This window comes from Carcharodon carcharias (assembly GCF_017639515.1).
Source record: "Carcharodon carcharias isolate sCarCar2 chromosome 35 unlocalized genomic scaffold, sCarCar2.pri SUPER_35_unloc_2, whole genome shotgun sequence".
NCBI classification, from domain to species: Eukaryota; Metazoa; Chordata; class Chondrichthyes; order Lamniformes; family Lamnidae; genus Carcharodon; species Carcharodon carcharias.
The window spans coordinates 1,221,101-1,242,132 of record NW_024470712.1 but is presented as its reverse complement, the minus strand read 5'-3'; the positions used below and the strand labels follow the sequence as shown (position 1 = coordinate 1,242,132).

The following is a 21,032-nucleotide window of genomic DNA, read 5'->3' as shown; positions in this document are numbered from 1 at the left end:
TCCCTGTGTATCTCTCTAACTCTCTGATCTCTCTCTGTATTCCTTGTGTATCTCTCTCTCTGATCTCTCTCTGTATTCCTTGTGTATCTCTCTCTCTGATCTCTCTCTGTATTCCCTGTGTATCTCTCTAACTCTCTGATCTCTCTCTGTATTCCTTGTGTATCTCTCTAACTCTCTGATCTCTCTCTGTATTCCTTGTGTATCTCTCTCTCTGATCTCTCTCTGTATTCCCTGTGTATCTCTCTAACTCTCTGATCTCTCTCTGTATTCCCTGTGTATCTCTCTAACTCTCTGATCTCTCTCTGTATTCCTTGTGTATCTCTCTCTGATCTCTCTCTGTATTCCCTGTGTATCTCTCTCTGATCTCTCTCTGTATTCCCTGTGTATCTCTCTAACTCTCTGATCTCTCTCGTATTCCTTGTGTATCTCTCTCTGATCTCTCTCTGTATTCCTGTGTATATCTCTCTCTGATCTCTCTCTGTATTCCTTGTGTATCTCTCTCTCTGATCTCTCTCTGTATTCCTTGTGTATCTCTCTAACTCTCTGATCTCTCTCTGTATTCCTTGTGTATCTCTCTCTCTGATCTCTCTCTGTATTCCCTGTGTATCTCTCTAACTCTCTGATCTCTCTCTGTATTCCTTGTGTATCTCTCTAACTCTCTGATCTCTCTCTGTATTCCCTGTGTATCTCTCTAACTCTCTGATCTCTCTCTGTATTCCTTGTGTATCTCTCTCTGATCTCTCTCTGTATTCCTTGTGTATCTCTCTCTCTGATCTCTCTCTGTATTCCTTGTGTATCTCTCTCTCTGATCTCTCTCTGTATTCCTTGTGTATCTCCCTAACTCTCTGATCTCTCTCTGTATTCCTTGTGTATCTCTCTCTCTGATCTCTCTCTGTATTCCTTGTGTATCTCTCTCTCTGATCTCTCTCTGTATTCCCTGTGTATCTCTCTAACTCTCTGATCTCTCTCTGTATTCCTTGTGTATCTCTCTCTCTGATCTCTCTCTGTATTCCTTGTGTATCTCTCTCTCTGATCTCTCTCTGTATTCCTTGTGTATCTCTCTAACTCTCTGATCTCTCTCTGTATTCCTTGTGTATCTCTCTGATCTCTCTCTGTATTCCTTGTGTATCTCTCTAACTCTCTGATCTCTCTCTGTATTCCTTGTGTATCTCTCTCTCTGATCTCTCTCTGTATTCCCTGTGTATCTCTCTAACTCTCTGATCTCTCTCTGTATTCCTTGTGTATCTCTCTAACTCTCTGATCTCTCTCTGTATTCCCTGTGTATCTCTCTAACTCTGATCTCTCTCTGTATTCCCTGTGTATCTCTCTAACTCTCTGATCTCTCTCTGTATTCCTTGTGTATCTCTCTCTCTGATCTCTCTCTGTATTCCCTGTGTATATCTCTAACTCTCTGATCTCTCTCTGTATTCCCTGTGTATCTCTCTAACTCTCTGATCTCTCTCTGTATTCCTTGTGTATCTCTCTCTCTGATCTCTCTCTGTATTCCCTGTGTATCTCTCTAACTCTCTGATCTCTCTCTGTATTCCTTGTGTATCTCTCTCTCTGATCTCTCTCTGTATTCCCTGTGTATCTCTCTAACTCTCTGATCTCTCTCTGTATTCCTTGTGTATCTCTCTCTCTGATCTCTCTCTGTATTCCCTGTGTATCTCTCTAACTCTCTGATCTCTCTCTGTATTCCCTGTGTATCTCTCTAACTCTCTGATCTCTCTCTGTATTCCCTGTGTATATCTCTAACTCTCTGATCTCTCTGTATTCCCTGTGTATCTCTCTAACTCTCTGATCTCTCTCTGTATTCCTTGTGTATCTCTCTCTGATCTCTCTCTGTATTCCTTGTGTATCTCTCTCTGATCTCTCTCTGTATTCCCTGTGTATCTCTCTAACTCTCTGATCTCTCTCTGTATTCCTTGTGTATCTCTCTAACTCTCTGATCTCTCTCTGTATTCCCCGTGTCTATCTCTCTCTAACTCTCTGATCTCTCTCTGTATTCCTTGTGTATCTCTCTAACTCTCTGATCTCTCTCTGTATTCCTTGTGTATATCTCTAACTCTCTGATCTCTCTCTGTATTCCCTGTGTATCTCTCTAACTCTCTGATCTCTCTCTGTATTCCCTGTGTATCTCTCTAACTCTCTGATCTCTCTCTGTATTCCCTGTGTATCTCTCTAACTCTCTGATCTCTCTCTGTATTCCTTGTGTATCTCTCTAACTCTCTGATCTCTCTCTGTATTCCTTGTGTATATCTCTAACTCTCTGATCTCTCTCTGTATTCCCTGTGTATCTCTCTAACTCTCCGATCTCTCTCTGTATTCCCCGTGTCTATTTCTCTCTAACTCTCCGATCTCTCTCTGGATTCCCTACATCTCTCCCTACCTCGCTGAGTTCTCCTGTATTCCGTGTATATCTCTCCCTAACTGTTGAGAGCTCTCTCTGTACTCCTCGTTTATGTCCCTGCCCAACAAATGGACTGCTTTCTCCCCCTCATGTTGCTTTGGATCTCTGATACTCTTTCTCTCTCTCGTGGATTGGACACATTCACTGTGAACTGGGACCCTTCCTTCTTTGTACAGGAGCAACGTCTAGCAGCGGGGAAAGACAGTGCGAGTTGTTTCAAAGCCATCTCACCTGCAGTGAGAAGCAGAGGTCCTCAGGTGTGCAGTCTCCAGTAGCCAGCATGCGGTGTGCAGCTTCCTAAAGGATACAAAATGAGCAGGCTTAATAACACAGGCAGAATGAACAGCGGAAAGCAATGGTACAGTCTGGGGAATCTGTGACAAACGTGCAAACCCCAGCATTGCTCTTAAACAGGGACAGACTGAACACGTGCATCATTCCGCGAGGGGAGGGTAATGCTGTAGCAGGTAATCCTACACTCGGTAGCTGAAGGGATGTTCCCCATTCATAATGCCAGGTTGCAGACAGCTCAAGCTGTGGTCGATATGTAGAGGTGGGAGGAGGTGTAGTTCACTGGTATGTGGTTAGGTGAAGGAAGCAACCATGAACTGGGACACGGTCTGAGGGTGTGGGTCAATGGGACGCGGTCTGAGGGTGTGGGTCAATGGGACGCGGTCTGAGGGTGTGGGTCAATGGGACGCGGTCTGAGGGTGTGGGTCAATGGGACGCGGTCTGAGGGTGTGGGTCAATGGGACGCGGTCTGAGGGTGTGGGTCAATGGGACACGGTCTGAGGGTGTGAGTCAATGGGACACACGCTGAGGGTGTAGGTCAATGGGACACGGTCTGAGGATGTTGGTCAATGGGACGCGGTCTGAGGGTGTGGGTCAATGGGACGCGGTCTGAGGGTGTGGGTCAATGGGACACACGCTGAGGGTGTAGGTCAATGGGACACACGCTGAGGATGTTGGTCAATGGGACGTGGTCTGAGGGTGTGGGTCAATGGGACACGGTCTGAGGGTGTGAGTCAATGGGACATGGTCTGAGGGTGTGGGTCAATGGGACGCAATCTGAGGGTGTGGGTCAATGGGACACGGTCTGAGGATGTTGGTCAATGGGACGTGGTCTGAGGGTGTGGGTCAATGGGACGCGGTCTGAGGGTGTGGGTCAATGGGACACGGTCTGAGGGTGTGGGTCAATGGGACGCGGTCTGAGGGTGTGGGTCAATGGGACGCGGTCTGAGGGTGTGGGTCAATGGGACACGGTCTGAGGGTGTGGGTCAATGGGACGCGGTCTGAGAGTGTGGGTCAATGGGACACGGTCTGAGGGTGTGGGTCAATGGGACACGGTCTGAGGGTGTGGGTCAATGGGACGCGGTCTGAGAGTGTGGGTCAATGGGACACAGTCTGAGGGTGTGGGTCAATGGGACACGGTCTGAGGATGTTGGTCAATGGGACGCGGTCTGAGGGTGTGGGTCAATGGGACGCGGTCTGAGGGTGTTGGCCAATGAGACACAGACTGAGGGTGTCAGTTGGTCAATAGGACATAGTCAGAGAGTGCCGGTTGGTCAGTGGGAAACGGTCTGAGATTACCACATGGTCATTGGGACACAGTCTGGGGATGTTGGTCAGTGAGGTGTAGACTGGTGGCATCAGTCAACAGGACACAGTCTGAGGGTGTCGGTCAACAGGACACAGTCTGAGGGTGTCGGTCAACAGGACACAGTCTGAGGGTGTCGGTCAACAGGACACAGTCGAAGTGTGTCAGTCAACGGGACACCATCTGAGGGTGTTGGTCAATGGGACAAAGGCTGAGGATGTCAGCCAATGGGACACAGTCTGAGGTGTTGGTCAATGGGACAAAGGCTGAGGATGTCAGCCAATGGGACACAGACTGAGGGCGCCCCTTGGTCATAGAGACGCAGTCTGAGGGTCTTGGTCAATGCAAAACAATCCAAGGGTGTCTGTTGGCCAGTGAGACACAGTCTGAGGGTGTCATCCACAGGACACAGTTGGACAGTGTCATTCAATGGGACACAGTCTGAGGTGTCGGGCAATGGGACACAGTCTGAGGTGTCGGCCAATGGGACACAGACAAACGGTACTGGTTGGTCAATGGGACGTAGTCTGAGGGTGCCGATTGGTCATTGGGGCATAGTCTGAGGGTGTCGGCCAATAGGACACCGTCTGAGGGCATCTGTGAATGAGACACAGTTTGAGGAGGTCGGTTGGTTTCCTGGGACACAGTCTTGAGGGTGTCGGTTGTTCAATGGGACACAGACCGAGAGCGCCAGTCTGTTAATGGGACACAGCATGAATGCGCCGGTCAGTCCATGGGACACAGCCTGAGAGTTGGTGAATGGGACACAGTCTACGAGTGTTGGTGAATGGGACACTGTCTGAGAGCGTTGGTGAATGGGACACAGTCTGAGAGCGTTGGTGAATGGGACACAGTCTGAGAGCGTTGGTGAATGGGACACAGTCTGAGAGCATTGGTGAATGGGACACAGTCTGAGAGTGTTGGTGAATGGGACACAGTCTGAGAGCGTTGGTGAATGGGACACAGTCTGAGAGCGTTGGTGAATGGGACACAGTCTGAGAGTGTTGGTGAATGGGACACAGTCTGAGAGTGTTGGTGAATGGGACACAGTCTGAGAGCGTTGGTGAATGGGACACAGTCTGAGAGCGTTGGTGAATGGGACACAGTCTGAGGGTGTTGGTGAATAGGACACAGTCTGAGAGTGTTGGTGAATGGGACACTGTCTGAGAGTTGGTGAATGGGACACATTCTGAGAGTTGGTGAATGGGACACAGTCTGAGAGTGTTGGTGAATGGGACACAGTCTGAGAGTGTTGGTGAATGGGACACAGTCTGAGTGTCAGTGAATGGGACACAGTCTGAGTGTCGGTGAATGGGACACTGTCTGAGAGTGTTGGTGAATGGGACACTGTCTGAGAGTGTTGGTGAATGGGACAATGTCTGAGAGTGTTGGTGAATGGGACACAGTCTGAGAGTTGGTGAATGGGACACAGTCTGAGAGTGTTGGTGAATAGGACACAGTCTGAGGGTGTTGGTGAATAGGACACAGTCTGAGAGTGTTGGTGAATGGGACACAGTCTGAGAGTGTTGGTGAATGGGACACAGTCTGAGTGTCGGTGAATGGGACACTGTCTGAGAGTGTTGGTGAATGGGACACTGTCTGAGAGTGTTGGTGAATGGGACACTGTCTGAGAGTGTTGGTGAATGGGACACTGTCTGAGAGTGTTGGTGAATGGGACACTGTCTGAGAGTGTTGGTGAATGGGACACTGTCTGAGAGTGTTGGTGAATGGGACACTGTCTGAGAGTGTTGGTGAATGGGACACTGTCTGAGAGTGTTGGTGAATGGGACACTGTCTGAGAGTGTTGGTGAATGGGACACTGTCTGAGAGTGTTGGTGAATGGGACACAGTCTGAGGGTGTTGGTGAATGGGACACTGTCTGAGAGTGTTGGTGAATGGGACACAGTCTGAGAGCGTTGGTGAATGGGACACAGTCTGAGAGCGTTGGTGAATGGGACACAGTCTGAGGGTGTTGGTGAATAGGACACAGTCTGAGAGTGTTGGTGAATGGGACACAGTCTGAGAGCGTTGGTGAATGGGACACAGTCTGAGAGTGTTGGTGAATGGGACACAGTCTGAGAGTGTTGGTGAATGGGACACAGTCTGAGTGTCGGTGAATGGGACACTGTCTGAGAGTGTTGGTGAATGGGACACTGTCTGAGAGTGTTGGTGAATGGGACAATGGCTGAGAGTGTTGGTGAATGGGACACAGTCTGAGAGTATTGGTGAATGGGACGCTGTCTGAGAGTTGGTGAATGGGACACATTCTGAGAGTTGGTGAATGGGACACAGTCTGAGAGTGTTGGTGAATGGGACAAAGTCTGAGAGTGTTGGTGAATGGGACACAGTCTGAGTGTCGGTGAATGGGACACTGTCTGAGAGTGTTGGTGAATGGGACACTGTCTGAGAGTGTTGGTGAATGGGACAATGTCTGAGAGTGTTGGTGAATGGGACACAGTCTGAGAGTTGGTGAATGGGACACAGTCTGAGAGTGTTGGTGAATAGGACACAGTCTGAGAGTGTTGGTGAATGGGACACAGTCTGAGAGTGTTGGTGTATGGGACACTGTCTGAGAGTGTTGGTGAATGGGACACTGTCTGAGTGTGTTGTTTTGTCAACAGGACACAGTCTGAGGGTATGTGTCAATGGCACACGGTCTTCGGTGTTGGTCAATGGGGGACAGCCTCAGGGTGTCAGTCAATGGGGCACAAGATGAGGGTGTCGGCCAATGGGATGCAGACTGAGGGTGTCAGCCAATCAAATGCAGTCTGAGGGTGTCGACCAGTGGGGCGCAGACTGAGGGTGTCGGCCAATGGGACCCAGTCTGAGGGTGTCGGCCAATGGGACGTAGTCTGAGGGTGTCGGCCAATGGGACGCGGTCTGAGGGTGTCGGCCAATGGGACGCAGTCTGAGGGTGTCGGCCAATGGGATGCAGACTGAGGGTGTCGGTCAGTGTGACACAGTCTGAGGATCTTGGTCAATGGAACACAGTCTGAGGATGTCAGCCAAAGGGATACAGTCTGAGGGTATCGGTTGGTTTCATGGGACAGTCTGAGGGTATCATGTTGTCAGTTGGATACAGTCTATGAACGTTGGTTGATGGGACACAGTCTCTTGGTGTCGGTCAATGGGTCAAAATGTGTGGGAGTCGGTCAGTGTGACACAGTCTGAGGATTTCGGTAAGTGGGACACAGTCTGAGGCTGTCAGTCAATGGGAACACAGTCTGAGGCTGTCAGTCAATGGGAACACAGTCTGAGGCTGTCAGTCAATGGGAACACAGTCTGAGGCTGTCAGTCAATGGGAACACAGTCTGAGGCTGTCAGTCAACAGTATCACAGTCTGAGGCTGTCAGTCAACGGGAACACAGTCTGAGGCTGTCAGTCAACGGGAACACAGTCTGAGGCTGTCAGTCAACGGGAACACAGTCTGAGGCTGTCAGTCAATGGGAACACAGTCTGAGGCTGTCAGTCAACGGGAACACAGTCTGAGGCTGTCAGTCAACGGGAACACAGTCTGAGGCTGTCAGTCAATGGGAACACAGTGTGAGGCTGTCAGTCAACGGGAACACAGTCTGAGGCTGTCAGTCAATGGGAACACAGTCTGAGGCTGTCAGTCAATGGGAACACAGTCTGAGGCTGTCAGTCAACGGGAACACAGTTTGAGGCTGTCAGTCAACGGGAACACAGTCTGAGGCTGTCAGTCAACGGGAACACAGTCTGAGGCTGTCAGTCAACGGTAACACAATCTGAGGCTGTCAGTCAACAGGAACTTAGTCTGAGGGTGTCAGTTAATGGGATAAAGCCTGAGGGCTTTGGCTACTCAATGGGACACAGTCTGAAAGTGTCGGACAATGGGACACAGTCTGAAAGTGTCAACCAATGGGACGCAAATTGAGGGTGTCGGCCAATGGGACGCAGACTGAGGGTGTCGGTCAATGGGGCGCAGACTGAGGGTGTCGGCCAATGGGACGCAGACTGAGAGTGTCAACCAATGGGACGCAGACTGAGGGTGTCGGCCAATGGGACGCAGTCTGAGTGTCTCAATTGGTCAATGGGACACAGACTGAGGGTTTTGGTCAGTCAACGGGACACAGTCTGAGGGTGTAGGCCAGTGGGACACAGACTGAAGGTGTTGGTCAATGGGACACAGACTGAGTGTTTTGGTCAGTCAACGGGACACAGTCTAAGGGTGTCGGTCAATGGGACACAGACTGGGGGTGTCGGCCAGTGAGACACAGGCTGAGGGTGTTGGTCAATGGGACACAGTCTGAGGGTGTTGGTCAATGGTACACAGTCTGAGGGTGTAGGCCAGTGGGACACTGACTGAGGGTGTTGGTCAATGGGACACCGACTGAGGGTGTCGGTCAATGGGACACTGACTGAGGGTGTTGGTCAATGGGACACTGACTGAGGGTGTCGGTCCAGGGGACACTGACTGAGGGTGTTGGTCAATGGAACACTGACTGAGGGTGTGGGTCAATGGGACACTGACTGAGTGTGTCGGTCCAGGGGACACTGACTGAGAGTGTCGGTCCAGGGGACACTGACTGAGGGTGTTGGTCAATGGGACACTGACTGAGGGTGTCGGTCCAGGGGACACTGACTGAGGGTGTTGGTCCAGGGGACACAGACTGAGGGTGTTGGTCAATGGAACACTGACTGAGGGTGTGGGTCAATGGGACACTGACTGAGTGTGTCGGTCCAGGGGACACTGACTGAGGGTGTCGGTCAATGGGACACTGACTGAGGGTGTCGGTCAATGGGACACTGACTGAGGGTGTCGGTCAATGGGACACTGACTGAGGGTGTCGGTCAATGGAACACTGACTGAGGGTGTGGGTCAATGGGACACTGACTGAGTGTGTCGGTCCAGGGGACACTGACTGAGGGTGTCGGTCCAGGGGACACAGACTGAGGGTGTTGGTCAATGGAACACTGACTGAGGGTGTTGGTCAATGGAACACTGACTGAGGGGTCACTGGGACTGAGGGTGTGTCGGTCACACTGACTGACTGAGGGTGGTCGGTCACTGACTGACTGAGGGTCCCGTCAATCTCTCCTGACTGGTCCCGGTCACTGACTGACTGTCCGGTCCCGGTCACTCTCTGAGGGTGTCAGGTCCCGGGGACTCTGACTGTTGGTCCGGTCACTCTCTCCTCCCTGGTCCCGGTCACTATCTCCTGAGGGTTGATTGTTCACTTCTCCTCTCCGGTCCTGGTCACCTCTCCTCCCGTTCCCGGTCACTCTCTCCTCCTGTCCCGGTCACTCTCTCCTCCCCGGGAGACTCTCTTCCTCGTTCCCGGTCACTCTCTCCTCCCCGGTCCCGGTCACTCTCTCCTCCCCGGTCCCGGTCACTCTCTCCTCCCCGGTCCCGGTCACTCTCTCCTCCTCGGTTCCCGGTCACCTCTCCTCCCGTTCCCGGTCACTCTCTCCTCCCCGTCCCGGTCACTCTCTCCTCCCCGGTCCCGGTCACTCTCTCCTCCCCGTCCCGGTCACTCTCTCCTCCCCGGTCCCGTCACTCTCTCCTCCCCGGTTCCCGGTCACTCTCTCCTCCCCGGTCCCGGTCACTCTCTCCTCCCCGGTCCCGGTCACTCTCTCCTCCCCGTTCCCGGTCACTCTCTCTCCTCCCCGGTCCCGGTCACTCTCTCCTCCCCGGTTCCCGGTCACTCTCTCCTCCCCGGTCCCGGTCACTCTCTCCTCCCCGTTCCCGGTCACTCTCTCCTCCCCGGTCCCGGTCACTCTCTCCTCCCCGTCCCGGTCACTCTCTCCTCCCCGTCCCGGTCACTCTCTCCTCCCCGTCCCGGTCACTCTCTCCTCCCCGTTCCCGGTCACTCTCTCCTCCCCGTTCCCGGTCACTCTCTCCTCCCCGTTCCCGGTCACTCTCTCCTCCCCGGTCCCGGTCACTCTCTCCTCCCCGTCCCGGTCACTCTCTCCTCCCCGTCCCGGTCACTCTCTCCTCCCCGGTCCCGGTCACTCTCTCCTCCCCGTTCCCGGTCACTCTCTCCTCCCCGTTCCCGGTCACTCTCTCCTCCCGGTCCCGGTCACTCTCTCCTCCCCGTTCCCGGTCACTCTCTCCTCCCCGGTCCCGGTCACTCTCTCCTCCCCGTCCCGGTCACTCTCTCCTCCCCGTTCCCGGTCACTCTCTCCTCCCCGGTCCCGGTCACTCTCTCCTCCCCGGTCCCGGTCACTCTCTCCTCCCCGGTCCCGGTCACTCTCTCCTCCCCGGTCCCGGTCACTCTCTCCTCCCCGGTCCCGGTCACTCTCTCCTCCCCGTCCCGGTCACTCTCTCCTCCCCGGTCCCGGTCACTCTCTCCTCCCCGGTCCCGGTCACTCTCTCCTCCCCGGTCCCGGTCACTCTCTCCTCCTCCGGTCCCGGTCACTCTCTCCTCCCCGTCCCGGTCACTCTCTCCTCCCCGGTCCCGGTCACTCTCTCCTCCCCGGTCCCGGTCACTCTCTCCTCCCCGGTCCCGGTCACTCTCTCCTCCCCGGTCCCGGTCACTCTCTCCTCCCCGTTCCCGGTCACTCTCTCCTCCCCGTCCCGGTCACTCTCTCCTCCCCGTCCCGGTCACTCTCTCCTCCCCGTTCCCGGTCACTCTCTCCTCCCCGGTCCCGGTCACTCTCTCCTCCCCGTTCCCGGTCACTCTCTCCTCCCCGTCCCGGTCACTCTCTCCTCCCCGTTCCCGGTCACTCTCTCCTCCCCGTTCCCGGTCACTCTCTCCTCCCCGTCCCGGTCACTCTCTCCTCCCCGTCCCGGTCACTCTCTCCTCCCCGTTCCCGGTCACTCTCTCCTCCCCGTTCCCGGTCACTCTCTCCTCCCCGTTCCCGGTCACTCTCTCCTCCCCGGTCCCGGTCACTCTCTCCTCCCCGTCCCGGTCACTCTCTCCTCCCCGGTCCCGGTCACTCTCTCCTCCCCGGTCCCGGTCACTCTCTCCTCCCCGGTCCCGGTCACTCTCTCCTCCCCGGTCCCGGTCACTCTCTCCTCCCCGTCCCGGTCACTCTCTCCTCCCCGTTCCCGGTCACTCTCTCCTCCCCGTTCCCGGTCACTCTCTCCTCCCCGTTCCCGGTCACTCTCTCCTCCCCGGTCCCGGTCACTCTCTCCTCCCCGGTCCCGGTCACTCTCTCCTCCCCGGTCCCGGTCACTCTCTCCTCCCCGTTCCCGGTCACTCTCTCCTCCCCGGTCCCGGTCACTCTCTCCTCCCCGTCCCGGTCACTCTCTCCTCCCCGTCCCGGTCACTCTCTCCTCCCCGTCCCGGTCACTCTCTCCTCCCCGGTCCCGGTCACTCTCTCCTCCCCGTTCCCGGTCACTCTCTCCTCCCCGGTCCCGGTCACTCTCTCCTCCCCGGTCCCGGTCACTCTCTCCTCCCCGGTCCCGGTCACTCTCTCCTCCCCGTTCCCGGTCACTCTCTCCTCCCCGGTCCCGGTCACTCTCTCCTCCCCGTCCCGGTCACTCTCTCCTCCCCGGTCCCGGTCACTCTCTCCTCCCCGGTCCCGGTCACTCTCTCCTCCCCGTCCCGGTCACTCTCTCCTCCCCGGTCCCGGTCACTCTCTCCTCCCCGTCCCGGTCACTCTCTCCTCCCCGGTCCCGGTCACTCTCTCCTCCCCGTCCCGGTCACTCTCTCCTCCCCGGTCCCGGTCACTCTCTCCTCCCCGTTCCCGGTCACTCTCTCCTCCCCGGTCCCGGTCACTCTCTCCTCCCCGGTCCCGGTCACTCTCTCCTCCCCGGTCCCGGTCACTCTCTCCTCCCCGTTCCCGGTCACTCTCTCCTCCCCGGTCCCGGTCACTCTCTCCTCCCCGGTCCCGGTCACTCTCTCCTCCCCGTTCCCGGTCACTCTCTCCTCCCCGGTCCCGGTCACTCTCTCCTCCCCGGTCCCGGTCACTCTCTCCTCCCCGTTCCCGGTCACTCTCTCCTCCCCGTCCCGGTCACTCTCTCCTCCCCGTCCCGGTCACTCTCTCCTCCCCGTTCCCGGTCACTCTCTCCTCCCCGTCCCGGTCACTCTCTCCTCCCCGTTCCCGGTCACTCTCTCCTCCCCGTTCCCGGTCACTCTCTCCTCCCCGTTCCCGGTCACTCTCTCCTCCCCGTCCCGGTCACTCTCTCCTCCCCGGTCCCGGTCACTCTCTCCTCCCCGGTCCCGGTCACTCTCTCCTCCCCGGTCCCGGTCACTCTCTCCTCCCCGGTCCCGGTCACTCTCTCCTCCCGTCCCGGTCACTCTCTCCTCCCCGGTCCCGGTCACTCTCTCCTCCCCGGTCCCGGTCACTCTCTCCTCCCCGGTCCCGGTCACTCTCTCCTCCCCGGTCCCGGTCACTCTCTCCTCCCCGTTCCCGGTCACTCTCTCCTCCCCGGTCCCGGTCACTCTCTCCTCCCCGTTCCCGGTCACTCTCTCCTCCCCGTTCCCGGTCACTCTCTCCTCCCCGTTCCCGGTCACTCTCTCCTCCCCGTTCCCGGTCACTCTCTCCTCCCCGTTCCCGGTCACTCTCTCCTCCCCGTTCCCGGTCACTCTCTCCTCCCCGTCCCGGTCACTCTCTCCTCCCCGGTCCCGGTCACTCTCTCCTCCCCGGTCCCGGTCACTCTCTCCTCCTCCCCTCTCTCCTCCGGTCCCGGTCACTCTCTCCTCCCCGTCCCGGTCACTCTCTCCTCCCCGGTCCCGGTCACTCTCTCCTCCCCGGTCCCGGTCACTCTCTCCTCCCCGGTCCCGGTCACTCTCTCCTCCCCGTCCCGGTCACTCTCTCCTCCCCGGTCCCGGTCACTCTCTCCTCCCCGGTCCCGGTCACTCTCTCCTCCCCGGTCCCGGTCACTCTCTCCTCCCCGGTCCCGGTCACTCTCTCCTCCCGTTCCCGGTCACTCTCTCCTCCCCGTCCCCGGTCACTCTCTCCTCCCCGTTCCCGGTCACTCTCTCCTCCCCGTTCCCGGTCACTCTCTCCTCCCCGTTCCCGGTCACTCTCTCCTCCCCGGTCCCGGTCACTCTCTCCTCCCCGTTCCCGGTCACTCTCTCCTCCCCGTCCCGGTCACTCTCTCCTCCCCGTTCCCGGTCACTCTCTCCTCCCCGTTCCCGGTCACTCTCTCCTCCCCGGTCCCGGTCACTCTCTCCTCCCCGGTCCCGGTCACTCTCTCCTCCCCGTCCCGGTCACTCTCTCCTCCCCGTCCCGGTCACTCTCTCCTCCCCGTTCACTCTCTCCTCCCCGTCCCGGTCACTCTCTCCTCCCCGTTCCCGGTCACTCTCTCCTCCCCGGTCCCGGTCACTCTCTCCTCCCCGGTCCCGGTCACTCTCTCCTCCCCGGTCCCGGTCACTCTCTCCTCCCCGGTCCCGGTCACTCTCTCCTCCCCGTCCCGGTCACTCTCTCCTCCCCGGTCCCGGTCACTCTCTCCTCCCCGTCCCGGTCACTCTCTCCTCCCCGTCCCGGTCACTCTCTCCTCCCCGGTCCCGGTCACTCTCTCCTCCCCGGTCCCGGTCACTCTCTCCTCCCCGGTCCCGGTCACTCTCTCCTCCCCGGTCCCGGTCACTCTCTCCTCCCCGGTCCCGGTCACTCTCTCCTCCCCGTCCCGGTCACTCTCTCCTCCCCGGTCCCGGTCACTCTCTCCTCCCCGGTCCCGGTCACTCTCTCCTCCCCGTTCCCGGTCACTCTCTCCTCCCCGTTCCCGGTCACTCTCTCCTCCCCGTTCCCGGTCACTCTCTCCTCCCCGGTCCCGGTCACTCTCTCCTCCCCGGTCCCGGTCACTCTCTCCTCCCCGGTCCCGGTCACTCTCTCCTCCCCGGTCCCGGTCACTCTCTCCTCCCCGTCCCGGTCACTCTCTCCTCCCCGTTCCCGGTCACTCTCTCCTCCCCGTCCCGGTCACTCTCTCCTCCCCGGTCCCGGTCACTCTCTCCTCCCCGGTCCCGGTCACTCTCTCCTCCCCGTCCCGGTCACTCTCTCCTCCCCGTTCCCGGTCACTCTCTCCTCCCCGTTCCCGGTCACTCTCTCCTCCCCGGTCCCGGTCACTCTCTCCTCCCCGTTCCCGGTCACTCTCTCCTCCCCGGTCCCGGTCACTCTCTCCTCCCCGTTCCGGTCACTCTCTCCTCCCCGGTCCCGGTCACTCTCTCCTCCCCGGTCCCGGTCACTCTCTCCTCCCCGGTCCCGGTCACTCTCTCCTCCCCGGTCCCGGTCACTCTCTCCTCCCCGTCCCGGTCACTCTCTCCTCCCCGTTCCCGGTCACTCTCTCCTCCCCGTTCCCGGTCACTCTCTCCTCCCCGTCCCGGTCACTCTCTCCTCCCCGGTCCCGGTCACTCTCTCCTCCTCGTTCCCGGTCACTCTCTCCTCCCCGTTCCCGGTCACTCTCTCCTCCCCGGTCCCGGTCACTCTCTCCTCCCCGGTCCCGGTCACTCTCTCCTCCCCGTTCCCGGTCACTCTCTCCTCCCCGGTCCCGGTCACTCTCTCCTCCCCGTTCCCGGTCACTCTCTCCTCCCCGTTCCCGGTCACTCTCTCCTCCCCGGTCCCGGTCACTCTCTCCTCCCCGGTCCCGGTCACTCTCTCCTCCCCGGTCCCGGTCACTCTCTCCTCCCCGTTCCCGGTCACTCTCTCCTCCCCGTTCCCGGTCACTCTCTCCTCCCCGGTCCCGGTCACTCTCTCCTCCCCGGTCCCGGTCACTCTCTCCTCCCCGTTCCCGGTCACTCTCTCCTCCCCGGTCCCGGTCACTCTCTCCTCCCCGGTCCCGGTCACTCTCTCCTCCCCGTTCCCGGTCACTCTCTCCTCCCCGGTCCCGGTCACTCTCTCCTCCCCGTTCCCGGTCACTCTCTCCTCCCCGGTCCCGGTCACTCTCTCCTCCCCGTTCCCGGTCACTCTCTCCTCCCCGTCCCGGTCACTCTCTCCTCCCCGTTCCCGGTCACTCTCTCCTCCCCGGTCCCGGTCACTCTCTCCTCCCCGGTCCCGGTCACTCTCTCCTCCCCGTTCCCGGTCACTCTCTCCTCCCCGGTCCCGGTCACTCTCTCCTCCCCGTTCCCGGTCACTCTCTCCTCCCCGGTCCCGGTCACTCTCTCCTCCCGGTCCCGGTCACTCTCTCCTCCCCGGTCCCGGTCACTCTCTCCTCCCCGTTCCCGGTCACTCTCTCCTCCCCGTCCCGGTCACTCTCTCCTCCCCGTTCCCGGTCACTCTCTCCTCCCCGGTCCCGGTCACTCTCTCCTCCCCGGTCCCGGTCACTCTCTCCTCCCCGTTCCCGGTCACTCTCTCCTCCCCGGTCCCGGTCACTCTCTCCTCCCCGGTCCCGGTCACTCTCTCCTCCCCGGTCCCGGTCACTCTCTCCTCCCCGGTCCCGGTCACTCTCTCCTCCCCGGTCCCGGTCACTCTCTCCTCCCCGGTCCCGGTCACTCTCTCCTCCCCGTTCCCGGTCACTCTCTCCTCCCCGTCCCGGTCACTCTCTCCTCCCCGGTCCCGGTCACTCTCTCCTCCCCGGTCCCGGTCACTCTCTCCTCCCCGTTCCCGGTCACTCTCTCCTCCCCGGTCCCGGTCACTCTCTCCTCCCCGGTCCCGGTCACTCTCTCCTCCCCGGTCCCGGTCACTCTCTCCTCCCCGTCCCGGTCACTCTCTCCTCCCCGTTCCCGGTCACTCTCTCCTCCCCGTCCCGGTCACTCTCTCCTCCCCGTCCCGGTCACTCTCTCCTCCCCGGTCCCGGTCACTCTCTCCTCCCCGGTCCCGGTCACTCTCTCCTCCCCGTCCCGGTCACTCTCTCCTCCCCGTTCCCGGTCACTCTCTCCTCCCCGGTCCCGGTCACTCTCTCCTCCCCGTTCCCGGTCACTCTCTCCTCCCCGGTCCCGGTCACTCTCTCCTCCCCGGTCCCGGTCACTCTCTCCTCCCCGTCCCGGTCACTCTCTCCTCCCCGTTCCCGGTCACTCTCTCCTCCCCGGTCCCGGTCACTCTCTCCTCCCCGTTCCCGGTCACTCTCTCCTCCCCGTCCCGGTCACTCTCTCCTCCCCGGTCCCGGTCACTCTCTCCTCCCCGGTCCCGGTCACTCTCTCCTCCCCGTTCCCGGTCACTCTCTCCTCCCCGTCCCGGTCACTCTCTCCTCCCCGGTCCCGGTCACTCTCTCCTCCCCGGTCCCGGTCACTCTCTCCTCCCCGGTCCCGGTCACTCTCTCCTCCCCGGTCCCGGTCACTCTCTCCTCCCCGTCCCGGTCACTCTCTCCTCCCCGGTCCCGGTCACTCTCTCCTCCCCGTTCCCGGTCACTCTCTCCTCCCCGGTCCCGGTCACTCTCTCCTCCCCGTCCCGGTCACTCTCTCCTCCCCGGTCCCGGTCACTCTCTCCTCCCCGTTCCCGGTCACTCTCTCCTCCCCGTCCCGGTCACTCTCTCCTCCCCGGTCCCGGTCACTCTCTCCTCCCCGTTCCCGGTCACTCTCTCCTCCCCGGTCCCGGTCACTCTCTCCTCCCCGGTCCCGGTCACTCTCTCCTCCCCGTTCCCGGTCACTCTCTCCTCCCCGTTCCCGGTCACTCTCTCCTCCCCGGTCCCGGTCACTCTCTCCTCCCCGTCCCGGTCACTCTCTCCTCCCCGTTCCCGGTCACTCTCTCCTCCCCGTCCCGGTCACTCTCTCCTCCCCGGTCCCGGTCACTCTCTCCTCCCCGTCCCGGTCACTCTCTCCTCCCCGGTCCCGGTCACTCTCTCCTCCCCGTCCCGGTCACTCTCTCCTCCCGGTCCCGGTCACTCTCTCCTCCCCGTTCCCGGTCACTCTCTCCTCCCCGTTCCCGGTCACTCTCTCCTCCCCGTCCCGGTCACTCTCTCCTCCCCGTCCCGGTCACTCTCTCCTCCCCGTTCCCGGTCACTCTCTCCTCCCCGGTCCCGGTCACTCTCTCCTCCCCGTTCCCGGTCACTCTCTCCTCCCCGGTCCCGGTCACTCTCTCCTCCCCGTCCCGGTCACTCTCTCCTCCCCGGTCCCGGTCACTCTCTCCTCCCCGGTCCCGGTCACTCTCTCCTCCCCGTCCCGGTCACTCTCTCCTCCCCGGTCCCGGTCACTCTCTCCTCCCCGGTCCCGGTCACTCTCTCCTCCCCGGTCCCGGTCACTCTCTCCTCCCCGTCCCGGTCACTCTCTCCTCCCCGGTCCCGGTCACTCTCTCCTCCCCGGTCCCGGTCACTCTCTCCTCCCCGTTCCCGGTCACTCTCTCCTCCCCGTCCCGGTCACTCTCTCCTCCCCGTCCCGGTCACTCTCTCCTCCCCGGTCCCGGTCACTCTCTCCTCCCCGTCCCGGTCACTCTCTCCTCCCCGGTCCCGGTCACTCTCTCCTCCCCGTTCCCGGTCACTCTCTCCTCCCCGTCCCGGTCACTCTCTCCTCCCCGGTCCCGGTCACTCTCTCCTCCCCGGTCCCGGTCACTCTCTCCTCCCCGGTCCCGGTCACTCTCTCCTCCCGGTCCCGGTCACTCTCTCCTCCCCGGTCCCGGTCACTCTCTCCTCCCCGGTCCCGGTCACTCTCTCCTCCCCGGTCCCGGTCACTCTCTCCTCCCCGGTCCCGGTCACTCTCTCCTCCCCGGTCCCGGTCACTCTCTCCTCCCCGGTCCCGGTCACTCTCTCCTCCCCGGTCCCGGTCACTCTCTCCTCCCCGGTCCCGGTCACTCTCTCCTCCCCGTCCCGGTCACTCTCTCCTCCCCGGTCCCGGTCACTCTCTCCTCCCCGGTCCCGGTCACTCTCTCCTCCCCGGTCCCGGTCACTCTCTCCTCCCCGTTCCCGGTCACTCTCTCCTCCCCGGTCCCGGTCACTCTCTCCTCCCCGGTCCCGGTCACTCTCTCCTCCCCGTCCCGGTCACTCTCTCCTCCCCGTTCCCGGTCACTCTCTCCTCCCCGTTCCCGGTCACTCTCTCCTCCCCGTCCCGGTCACTCTCTCCTCCCCGGTCCCGGTCACTCTCTCCTCCTCGTTCCCGGTCACTCTCTCCTCCCCGTTCCCGGTCACTCTCTCCTCCCCGTTCCCGGTCACTCTCTCCTCCCCGGTCCCGGTCACTCTCTCCTCCCCGGTCCCGGTCACTCTCTCCTCCCCGTTCCGGTCACTCTCTCCTCCCCGTCCCGGTCACTCTCTCCTCCCCGGTCCCGGTCACTCTCTCCTCCCCGGTCCCGGTCACTCTCTCCTCCCCGGTCCCGGTCACTCTCTCCTCCCCGTTCCCGGTCACTCTCTCCTCCCCGGTCCCGGTCACTCTCTCCTCCCCGTTCCCGGTCACTCTCTCCTCCCCGTTCCCGGTCACTCTCTCCTCCCCGGTCCCGGTCACTCTCTCCTCCCCGGTCCCGGTCACTCTCTCCTCCCCGGTCCCGGTCACTCTCTCCTCCCCGGTCCCGGTCACTCTCTCCTCCCCGGTCCCGGTCACTCTCTCCTCCCCGTCCCGGTCACTCTCTCCTCCCCGGTCCCGGTCACTCTCTCCTCCCCGGTCCCGGTCACTCTCTCCTCCCCGTTCCCGGTCACTCTCTCCTCCCCGGTCCCGGTCACTCTCTCCTCCCCGGTCCCGGTCACTCTCTCCTCCCCGGTCCCGGTCACTCTCTCCTCCCCGTTCCCGGTCACTCTCTCCTCCCGGTCCCGGTCACTCTCTCCTCCCCGTCCCGGTCACTCTCTCCTCCCCGGTCCCGGTCACTCTCTCCTCCCCGGTCCCGGTCACTCTCTCCTCCCCGGTCCCGGTCACTCTCTCCTCCCCGTTCCCGGTCACTCTCTCCTCCCCGTCCCGGTCACTCTCTCCTCCCCGTCCCGGTCACTCTCTCCTCCCCGTCCCGGTCACTCTCTCCTCCCCGTCCCGGTCACTCTCTCCTCCCCGTTCCCGGTCACTCTCTCCTCCCCGTTCCCGGTCACTCTCTCCTCCCCGGTCCCGGTCACTCTCTCCTCCCCGGTCCCGGTCACTCTCTCCTCCCCGGTCCCGGTCACTCTCTCCTCCCCGTCCCGGTCACTCTCTCCTCCCCGTTCCCGGTCACTCTCTCCTCCCCGTCCCGGTCACTCTCTCCTCCCCGTCCCGGTCACTCTCTCCTCCCCGTCCCGGTCACTCTCTCCTCCCCGTTCCCGGTCACTCTCTCCTCCCCGTTCCCGGTCACTCTCTCCTCCCCGTTCCCGGTCACTCTCTCCTCCCCGGTCCCGGTCACTCTCTCCTCCCCGTTCCCGGTCACTCTCTCCTCCCCGTTCCCGGTCACTCTCTCCTCCCCGGTCCCGGTCACTCTCTCCTCCCCGGTCCCGGTCACTCTCTCCTCCCCGTCCCGGTCACTCTCTCCTCCCCGTCCCGGTCACTCTCTCCTCCCCGGTCCCGGTCACTCTCTCCTCCCCGGTCCCGGTCACTCTCTCCTCCCCGTTCCCGGTCACTCTCTCCTCCCCGGTCCCGGTCACTCTCTCCTCCCCGTCCCGGTCACTCTCTCCTCCCCGTTCCCGGTCACTCTCTCCTCCCCGGTCCCGGTCACTCTCTCCTCCCCGGTCCCGGTCACTCTCTCCTCCCCGGTCCCGGTCACTCTCTCCTCCCCGGTCCCGGTCACTCTCTCCTCCCCGGTCCCGGTCACTCTCTCCTCCCCGGTCCCGGTCACTCTCTCCTCCCCGGTCCCGGTCACTCTCTCCTCCCCGTCCCGGTCACTCTCTCCTCCCCGGTCCCGGTCACTCTCTCCTCCCCGTCCCGGTCACTCTCTCCTCCCCGGTCCCGGTCACTCTCTCCTCCCCGTCCCCGTCACTCTCTCCTCCCCGGTCCCGGTCACTCTCTCCTCCCCGGTCCCGGTCACTCTCTCCTCCCCGTTCCCGGTCACTCTCTCCTCCCCGGTCCCGGTCACTCTCTCCTCCCCGGTCCCGGTCACTCTCTCCTCCCCGGTCCCGGTCACTCTCTCCTCCCCGTTCCCGGTCACTCTCTCCTCCCCGGTCCCGGTCACTCTCTCCTCCCCGTCCCGGTCACTCTCTCCTCCCCGGTCCCGGTCACTCTCTCCTCCCCGTTCCCGGTCACTCTCTCCTCCCCGTTCCCGGTCACTCTCTCCTCCCCGGTCCCGGTCACTCTCTCCTCCCCGGTCCCGGTCACTCTCTCCTCCCCGTTCCCGGTCACTCTCTCCTCCCCGTTCCCGGTCACTCTCTCCTCCCCGTCCCGGTCACTCTCTCCTCCCCGGTCCCGGTCACTCTCTCCTCCCCGGTCCCGGTCACTCTCTCCTCCCCGGTCCCGGTCACTCTCTCCTCCCCGTTCCCGGTCACTCTCTCCTCCCCGGTCCCGGTCACTCTCTCCTCCCCGGTCCCGGTCACTCTCTCCTCCCCGGTCCCGGTCACTCTCTCCTCCCCGGTCCCGGTCACTCTCTCCTCCCCGGTCCCGGTCACTCTCTCCTCCCCGTTCCCGGTCACTCTCTCCTCCCCGTCCCGGTCACTCTCTCCTCCCCGGTCCCGGTCACTCTCTCCTCCCCGGTCCCGGTCACTCTCTCCTCCCCGGTCCCGGTCACTCTCTCCTCCCCGGTCCCGGTCACTCTCTCCTCCCCGTTCCCGGTCACTCTCTCCTCCCCGGTCCCGGTCACTCTCTCCTCCCCGGTCCCGGTCACTCTCTCCTCCCCGGTCCCGGTCACTCTCTCCTCCCCGTTCCCGGTCACTCTCTCCTCCCCGTTCCGGTCACTCTCTCCTCCCCGGTCCCGGTCACTCTCTCCTCCCCGGTCCCGGTCACTCTCTCCTCCCCGGTCCCGGTCACTCTCTCCTCCCCGTTCCCGGTCACTCTCTCCTCCCCGTCCCGGTCACTCTCTCCTCCCCGTTCCCGGTCACTCTCTCCTCCCCGTTCCCGGTCACTCTCTCCTCCCCGGTCCCGGTCACTCTCTCCTCCCCGTTCCCGGTCACTCTCTCCTCCCCGGTCCCGGTCACTCTCTCCTCCCCGGTCCCGGTCACTCTCTCCTCCCCGTTCCCGGTCACTCTCTCCTCCCCGGTCCCGGTCACTCTCTCCTCCCCGTCCCGGTCACTCTCTCCTCCCCGTTCCCGGTCACTCTCTCCTCCCCGTCCCGGTCACTCTCTCCTCCCCGGTCCCGGTCACTCTCTCCTCCCCGGTCCCGGTCACTCTCTCCTCCCCGGTCCCGGTCACTCTCTCCTCCCCGGTCCCGGTCACTCTCTCC

At 61.2% G+C, this 21,032-nt stretch overlaps 1 protein-coding gene across 1 annotated transcript in view; it reads right to left on the bottom strand.

Annotated features, from left to right (window-relative positions):
- LOC121274202 (O-sialoglycoprotein endopeptidase) overlaps window positions 1-21,032 on the bottom strand; it is a 136,515-nt gene that overhangs the window by 12,679 nt on the left and 102,804 nt on the right. The window contains exon 7 of the mRNA XM_041181402.1: window positions 2,642-2,707. Coding sequence (XP_041037336.1) covers window positions 2,642-2,707 — 66 coding nt within the window. The remainder of the gene's footprint in view (window positions 1-2,641; window positions 2,708-21,032) is intronic.